The 8,866-nt window shown below is 39.1% G+C and overlaps 2 protein-coding genes across 4 annotated transcripts; both read left to right on the top strand.

Moving 5' to 3' along the window:
* The first annotated feature begins 706 nt into the window (after positions 1-706).
* Positions 707-2,759, top strand: LOC106960190 (zinc finger protein 771-like). Its single transcript, XM_015053163.1, has 2 exons — positions 707-1,149; positions 1,418-2,759. Exons 1-2 carry the CDS (start codon positions 877-879, stop codon positions 2,528-2,530), a joined length of 1,386 nt encoding a protein of 461 aa, XP_014908649.1. The 5' UTR covers positions 707-876; the 3' UTR covers positions 2,531-2,759.
* Positions 2,760-4,764: 2,005 nt separating this feature from the next.
* On the top strand, positions 4,765-8,806 carry LOC106960189 (zinc finger protein 629-like). Of its 3 annotated transcripts, XM_015053162.1 has the most exons (6): positions 4,765-5,072; positions 5,151-5,233; positions 5,882-5,990; positions 6,084-6,186; positions 6,277-6,526; positions 7,416-8,806. In XM_015053162.1, the coding sequence occupies exons 1-6, from the start codon at positions 4,961-4,963 to the stop codon at positions 8,541-8,543; spliced, it is 1,785 nt and encodes a 594-aa protein (XP_014908648.1). In that variant the 5' UTR covers positions 4,765-4,960; the 3' UTR covers positions 8,544-8,806. The 3 variants fall into 3 exon arrangements, with proteins under 3 accessions (XP_014908648.1, XP_014908647.1, XP_014908645.1); XM_015053161.1 differs by having other exon boundaries at positions 4,765-5,233; positions 5,921-5,990; XM_015053159.1 differs by having other exon boundaries at positions 4,765-5,233.
* The last annotated feature ends 60 nt before the right edge of the window (positions 8,807-8,866 follow it).

Here is an 8,866-nt window from a genome sequence, read left to right as displayed (position 1 = left end):
ATGGTAAAAATGAAAAAAATTTTTTTTTTAATATTTATTTATTTTTTTTTTTATTTTTTTTTTTTTTTTTTTTTTTTTTTTTTTTTTTTTTTTTTTTTTTTTTTTTTTTTTTTTTTTTTTTTTACTTTTAAATTTTCTTTATCGAATAAAGCGTTTACCTTGGACCAAAAAGAAGCAAGGGATCAAATACTCTTTCACAGCACACAACACTTTGAGGCCTAACATAAACGGTTTCTCATGCATTTCAGAATTTTTAATATATTATTGCTTTTATTTTTAACAAAGGATGCCAAGAAATGATAAAATGCAGTTTCAGCGATTATTTGTACTTACAGATCACTTGTTTTAGTTTGATCTAATCTTTTTGTTAAACTTACCCTTAAATCATAGTTGTATATCATTTAATTCCATAAAGTGGAAAAAAAAAAAAAAGTCAAGATCTCCGTAAAATATGTCTTGGATATAACAGAACTTCAAAAACGGAACTCAGAGAACTTAAAGATAATTGGCGCCATCTTGTGGCATTGACTGTAATTAATATGAATGACTACCTGAACACATTAGTTTTAATAATAATAATAATAATAATAATAATAATAATAATTTTATTGGGTTTTACTGTTCATTCACTTAGAGCTGAACTTAAAAGCGTTTCGATGTGCAATGAACTTAATACCGGTGTACGCTTGACAATAAACCATTCGTACCCTCTGACGAAACTCCGCCCGTCCGACTATCAACCCAAACAGATACCGCTAGCTAATTTAGCTCAATACAGCTGCGAGAAAAATGCCGCTTCCTACTTTAACGTTACGCACTTGAAACATTTCTCAAGAGGTTGCTTAAGAGTCAGAGAAAACGAAGCGCACACCCGGGATGTGCTCAGTTGCTGGATGTGATTCGTCGCGTCGCAGTGCGCAGCGATTTAAATTACCAGAAGATCCGGAGGAGAGACTGGAATGGGTCATGTTTATAGCTAAAGTCAACAAGCAGTGTTTTAAGGAGTCGTCATGGACTGATATCTCTGTTTGTAGCGAACACTTTCCAGACGACTGTCTTGTTAATGTGAATGACAGAGTCCAGCTGAAGCCCAGTGCTGTCCCGTCATTGTGTTTAAATATGGGAGCTGAGGAGAGCTCTGACTGGGAGGTAAGTGTTCCCGTCTCAGCTGAAAACGAGGTGGATTCATGAATCCAGAGTCAAGTTTAGATCAAAATTGTGTCTCCAGGTTATGAGCACTGGACTTTGCTGATATAGAGACAGATTGAATTGCTTGGTTGATGTTAAAATTTATCCCAAAGGGCCTTCATTCTATCAAAAAGAAATTATACATTTAAAGTATTCTCCCTCCTGTCCCCCCCTTTTCCTGTTATGTTATGTTTAAAATATAAGAAACCAATTATGCTTCTTGCCACAGGCTGCAACAGAAGATGCAACCTCCAGCATCACCTCAGAGATTCCCGAGATCGATGCTGTTCTTGATGAGGAGAGTGACCCTAAAGATGAATCGGTGGAATCAAGTGATTCGGGTGAAATGGATTCGGACGAGGACTGGAAGCCAGTGCGGGGTGTTTTCCCCGTGAAATTATTCCCTGCGAAACAAAGCAGCGATTCTGTAGACCATATTGATTACTGCGATTATCTTTCACTCACCCCCATACACAGCCAACTCTGCACAGACTGTGGAAGGTTCTTTGACAGACGAAAACCTCATACATGTGAGCACAAAGTGAAGCCTTATCCCTGTTACATTTGTGGGAAAAGATGCGTCAATGAGATGGCTTTGAATTTTCACAGCAGAATTCATAACGAGGACTATGAGTTCAATTGCAAATTCTGCAATGTTACGTTTAAGTTGAAGGCAGACAAATTTGCACATGAGCAGATGCACATAACCCAAGGGAAACCGTACAAATGTCCAGACTGCTCGGAGACTTTTGCCACAAACAAGGAGCGCAGAGTCCACCTGGAAAATCACAGAGGGACGATAGAGTTGAAATGTCGCTTCTGTGGTGTTGAGTTCTTCCGTGCTCTTTCCATTCAGAGGCATTTGTTGATCCATACTGGAGCAAAACCGTACAAGTGTTCAGTTTGCCAGCGTGGCTTCAACCAGTCAAGTCATCTGAAGTCCCACATGCGCCTGCACACTGGGGAGAGGCCTTACAAGTGTCAGCACTGTGACAAGTGCTTCAATCACAACGTGAGCTTGAAGAACCACGTCCAACGTTATCACCCTGTTCGTTCTGGACCAGAACCAAAGACGGATGCAGAAATCATGTGTACGAAAAGAGACGCCAACAGTTCTGAACCTGACATGTTCCGGAAAAGTATAGACCAGGATCTTGACAGCGATGAAGAGGAACAGGACACAGATTGTGACGCACAGATTACTGACGATGAGACGCGAATGGAAGGGTTTTACAGACCTAAAACTAGAAGACGGGGCACAGGCAGACCAATAGGGCGGCCTAAAAACTTTGAATCAAATGCTGCGAAAACTGGAAAGTTAAATGGAAAGAGGCGGAAATAAAAAATCTACCTATGAAGAGAACGAGGCGCCCGGCTTCAATCCTTCACAAGAAGAAGGATGAAATGCTGACACTGAAAATTGATTTTTATATTGTATAAATGAAACGACTGCTTAGTATTGCCTTAAAATGTGAAGAAAAATGTTATTTCAGAGTACTTGATCATTGACTTATGTAGTGAATGAAATGTTCAAACTGCAAAATACGTAATAAACATTTATGCAAATTGTGGTTGACAGTATGTTAATCAAGGCTAATATTAAATTCTTAATTTCTCAGAAGCAGATTTGGAATACATAGTATTCTGTGTTATGATGGTTGAGGCCCATGTGCTAGAATTAAAAAATAAAAATAAAAAGTTGTCTGTCGGTAGGTAGCTACCTTGAAGCATTTAAAATTCTTGCAGCAGGGAGGTTTACAAAATTATTTAATAGTTTCATCCATGAAAACTCCAGGAGAGCAAAAATGTTTATTTTTTTTATTTGCATAAAAGATAAAAATTTTAACTGAGACCAAGTTCCATCTAAAGAAAGGTAATCCAAGAGCATGATGCTTCCACCACCATGTTTTATTGTGTGTGTATGATGTTCTTTCTGTGATATTTAGGTTTCTTTTGTGCCAACTGTATCGTTTCAAGTTGTGCCCTAAAATTTTATGTTGTTTATCATCGAGCCATACCAGATTTGCCATCCTCAGTGTTTTATTTGGAACAAAATCTCTAATCCTTAGTCTAGAGATATGGAGTAAATATAGAGTACTGTTATTAAAAAATATGCATACCACGATCAGTACTCACTGTGAGTTCAAGGTCCTTCTAACCTGCATATTTATTTTTAGTTTTCAGATTAAGCAATTATTTTTCTTTTTCACATAGGTGTTAGTAAAGATTATCGACAAGAAATTGGTTCAAAGCAGTATTTGTGTATCTCAGTGGATAATTAAAATTCCATCTTGTTTCCTTTTAATTTTAGCATTTTTTTTTCTACAAGCCAAAATAACTGAGAAGTTCAAAAACAATATTTATCCTAGAACACAGTAAGAAACCACTGTGACTTATTAATTTGCAAACATGTTACGGGAAGAAAACATTCCCTTCAGGCACATACAGTTCTGTATGTCTAGTTTTCCTGGAGGATTTTATAATAATAACCACTATTTAGATTCTTACCGACAAATAAGGTAGCTGAGAAATGAGGTCTGTTGATCCCATTCTACTGCACTCCAGAAATAAAATAATATGACTGATAATCAGAAATGAAAGTGAATCTAGAGGCTGAACGGTGTACGCTTGACCACAAATCATATCAACCCAGCAGTGACAGTCCGCCCATATAGACATGGCTAATCGAAAAAGAAACACAATAAATTAGCTCAATGTTAATGCAATCTCCGCTCCTATACTAATTTTAAAATAAATGTTAAAAGAGTAAACGCAAATGTTAAAAGGGCAAATCTTAAAGCCTATCATGTGCTTTGTGGGTTATTGTAAATCACCATGAGCAACTGTACAGGGCAATTTTATATCAAAATCAACAGGCAACTATTTAAAGATGCACCCTGAAACAGATTGGTTTGTACTGAACACTTTACAGATATCGGGCTTGTTCAGGATTTATGTACGGCTACAATCAGGGAAAAGACCAAAAATGTGGAATTTGAGGAATATAAACATTCCTTTACCAAGTCATCTTCATTGATAAAAGAATCATGCAAAAGGAGAATACCACAAAATGTTTCACTTAAAAAGAGGCAATCTAAAACCAAAAGCAGCGCTGACACATTGAGCGCTAATAATATTTGCAGAAATAAGGAAGCACAATGACATTAAGGATAAAAAACAAGAACAATAGAGGAGAGACAACCGATTTTTCTTTCAATTTTGAACAATTACCAACCATATTAACAAGAGAAATAGAAAACATATACTCTCCAACAGAGAGAAACAGAAAAAATTGTTGTAAAGAAAAGCACAATAAAAACTGCTCAAAGATAGTAGAATTAAACACGGGATTATTCAATTTAGTTCAAAAAATTCATACGTTTTTCTAACGTAATAGGGACATATTCTAGTAAGGCAATAACCTAAACGTTATTCCCGTTTTACCATCTCTAGGCTCTATAAACCACAATAGTTCCTCAAAAAGGTTTCAGGGTTATGGAATTACGCTGACATGAAGTGGGGCTTGAGAGCCGAATGAACGTCTTTACTGTGAGCGGAGCCAAATGATTTGGATCTTGAAACGTCGTCTGAATTCCCATCAGTCCAGGCTCCCTTCCATGGAACCCCGCCCCTTCGCGCTCCACCGCCGCTGAAGCATCACTAGTTAGCTTTTAGCAATGTTGTGCTGTTGACGATTGTTGGGTAGCTAACTTCTTACTTAAGTGTACAGTTCCAGACTTTGTACACGCTGGTGACCAAACTTAAATCCAGGATGTGCTCCGTCGTCGGGTGTGAGTCATGGCGTCGCAGAGCTCAACACTTCATTCTTCCAGCAGACCCAGAGAGGAGACTGGAGTGGGTCCAGTTTCTCTTCGAAGTCAATGGTCAGAGACTTAAAGAAACCTCGTGGACTGATATCCGTGTTTGCAGTGAACACTTCACAAGTAACTGTTTTCTAACAGTGACTCGAGCTGCTGGTTCGACCCAGCTAAAATCTGATGCTGTACCGTCAGTGTGTTCGCCTGACGAACCAGAGTCCAAACAGGTGAGATTTCATGAAGTGAAACATCTGAAGAAGTTTGCCCTTTATGCTGTTTTCCAGCGTCATTGGTTACGTGATTTTACTGCTCCTGAGGTGGATGCACAGTGAGGGTATTTATATTGTTTTCTTACGTAATACAAGCCCCAAAAAATATGGTAAACATACGAACAATCCCTAATCGACACGAAGTCAGCAAAGGTCAACACTGTTTACTGTATGTTAGTTAGAACCAATGCTGCTGAAATATTGGCCTGTCCCACTGTGTAACTAATTGGTCGCATGGTTAGGGTTTGTGTCTATTTAGAAGATCTCTTTTTTTTTAGGTAACTGTACTAACCCTGCATGGCGTTGTATTTAGTGCCCCACAAGTACTGTCCCTGAAAAACATACCCATTTGAAATAGGCTTCTTCAGGGCCATTTCAACAGTAGAAACTGTTGTGGGCCATTGTACATTCAGCACTCAAGGTCTGCAAGAAAGCATCTGCCTCAAGGCAATGTAAAAGGTTTTTTTTTTTTTTTTTTTTTTTTTCCAAATACTCATTTGTTGAACAATTTCTGTACCACCAAGGTTGTTGCAGAATTTGCAGACTTGTGTTGCTTCAAGCAAGTTTTCATAATTCCATGTATTTGACTGTTTTTGCTTGTTTTAGGATATTATTCAGCCCAAAGGCACCGCTTGTGAATACCAACTTAACAAATGCCATGGTCCAACTCCAGGATCTTCAACATTAAACAAAGAGGAGAACTGCTATTTAACAAGTGAGTTGCCTTTAAATTTTAGGCATTTAATATGAAAACCCCTTGCTTTTGCATTGAATGTTTTCTAGGGGTTTTTTTGTTGTTTTTTTGCAGGCGTCCCTGCAAGCCCAGCATCAAGCGAGGCCTCTGAATCTTCATCGTCAGATTATTGTAAGATGCTGGAAAAAATCGAAAACCTTGACATTATCAAGGAAAAGTGAGTTTTCCTCTAACTTTTTTTTTTTTCTTTTACCATTTTATATTAAGATGGAAAACTTCAAAAGTCTGATGTATACTTCTTTCCCAGAGTTAGCATGCTTCGGACTAGTAAGAGGTACATTGTGAATGAAAAGCAGCTCCTCCGGCTGTTCTGTGCCACTTGCCCCGTGTGTCAATCTGAAGTAAAAACGGAGAAAGTGGTCTGTGGAGTCCTCTTAGTCCTGAACCAGCAGTGCCGGCAGTGTGGCTACAAGAACCACTGGAAGAATCTGACCCAAAACAGCATTACTGCAATGTCAGAGGATCATCAGACCAAATGCATGGAAATATTTTTAGAGGTACGGACCAAATGTCCAAATGAGGTTTTCTTCTTTTAAAAATGGTGTTATATTAACTTCCTTAAGAATATGTTGCAATTCAAAAAGTATCTGTGTTTGACACAATTAGTACAATTTTGATTTTCAGGTCAAAAATAAATTCTAATTGTCAAATAAGCAAAATCACGTCATCCTAACTGGAGGCAGTTGGTAATAAACATATGCTGCAACTTGCATGAATGTTTCAGCAGCAAGTTGGTTTTTCACTTTAAAGTCGAAGACTAAAATAAACCCTAATTTAAATCTAAGTTTCATTTGTGTTCGAATACCCGTTCAGTCTGACATCATTGAAAAATCGTAATTTCTGAGACCTCAGATGACTGAATTTAAGAAGATCAGCATGTATTTGTCTACGTTTGGAAGTGGTTATAATCTAATGAAGTTGTTTGAACAGCATTAAAGGATGGCTTTTCTGGGGCTTTTTATAATATAAACCACATATTACAAACATAACTCCCTGATTTGAAGATGTGTGGTAACAGAGGGCTCGGTGACTTGGCCACGACTTTTTGGCGTGTGGTGGGAAAATCTAGGTTTTCACCCACAACTCTAAAGAAACGCTCTGCCACATTCGTCCACATCATTGTCCATCTTCTATAAAAAAAAACAAAAAATCATAGTAAAACCACTACATTTATCTGCTTACATGTTTCACTCTTATTGCCACTATCACAGTGACTACAAATAACAAAAGTTTTTTGTTGTTGTAGTTTTTTTCATTACTTTTTGATAAGTGTAAACATACGCTTTAAATATATCTTTGACTGTTTGAGAAACAACAATCTTAAATTTTGTTTGTATAGAATTCATTGTGTTTTAAATCCCTCGCTTGTTGTTGTGTGGTCGACAGGCAACATCTACAAAGACAGCAGAGATCGCTGAGAATGTCGAAGTTGTTGACGAGGAGAGTGATCACACCATAGAAACGGAGGAATCCAGCAATCCGGGCGAGGTCAAGGACTCGGACGACAGCTGGGACCCGGAGACAGAGGACAGCTGGGACCCGGACGACGAGCTTTCAGTTTTGGAGTCTGAGAACGAGAGCTCTGACGAAGAAGTCCACATGCACGGCAGTCTGAAGGACCGGGAGCTCTGCACAGACTGTGGGATGTTTTTTGTAAAACGAAAGCCTCACACCTGCGAGTATAAAATTAAGCCCTTCTCTTGCAACACCTGCGGGAAGAGGTACGCCACTGACCAAGCCTTAACTCTTCACAACAGGGTGCACAGTGCAAACTATGAGCATTCTTGCAAATACTGCCGCGTTGGGTTTAAGACAAAAGTGGCCAAAAAGGCCCACGAGCAGACCCACTTAAATGAAAGCGATCCTTTTAAATGTCCCGAATGTCCGGAGACGTTTGCCACGTACACGAAGCGCAAAAACCACATGAGGAGACACTTGAAGCCGGGGCCGCTGAAATGTCCCGTTTGCGGGATCGAATTCTTTTGGGCTGTGGCTCTCCAGAGACACTCGATGGTGCATACGGGGGAAAAACCGTTCGCGTGCTCGGTTTGCCAGCGTGCCTTCAAGCAGCCCAGCCATCTGAAGTCCCACATGCGCCTGCACACGGGGGAGAGGCCTTACAAGTGTAAACAGTGCGACAAATGCTTCAATCACAACGTGAGCTTGAAGAGTCACGTCCGGCGTTACCATCAACAGAAAACGACAAACCCGAAGGGATGCGCCGATGGTGACCCCGAAGTAGAGGAGGCGCAGCTTGCAGAAAAGGAGACGAAAACTCGGAGAAGGACAGGGATAACCCTCACAGGTAGACCGGTCGGGAGACCTAAGAAGAACCACAGAGTCACAATGACCGAACAAAAGAACGACTCTGGCCGAGCCGGTAAACCAAAGACGGCCAAAGTAAGAAAGCGAAAGCCAAAGAAAAAGCCGTCTAGCAGTGAAGAAGAGGAGGAGGAAGAGGAGCTGAGCGAAAGTGAGCAATCCTTGGACTTAATGGAAGAAGAGGAGCAGTAGCAGAATGAAGATGTGGGATCAGGCTTGTAAAGAGAAAACTCAGAGTTTGACCTGACAGAAATGGCATCTGTAAGAGTTCAAGAAGCCCCAGAAAACAATGTTGAGGAAGCTTAAATTATGACTCAGTTAGGACCAAATTCTCCTTTTGCAGATGTGGAGTTAGTAATCTTTGGTAACAAAAGGCAATTCTCAGGTCATTTAGCATGGTATAAATCATTTTTGAGATGCTGTTTTTTTTTTTTTTTTTTTTTTTTTAAGGGGAAAAAAAAAAAATTTTTTTTTTTTTTTTTCGAAAAAAAAAAAAAAAAAGATTTCAATTTTTT

Source organism: Poecilia latipinna, unplaced genomic scaffold (genome assembly GCF_001443285.1).
Source record: "Poecilia latipinna isolate Pla-1442-1.1 unplaced genomic scaffold, P_latipinna-1.0 Scaffold1164, whole genome shotgun sequence".
NCBI classification, from domain to species: Eukaryota; Metazoa; Chordata; class Actinopteri; order Cyprinodontiformes; family Poeciliidae; genus Poecilia; species Poecilia latipinna.
Note: the sequence above shows the minus strand (reverse complement) of the source record. Positions and strands in the feature narration are given on the sequence as shown.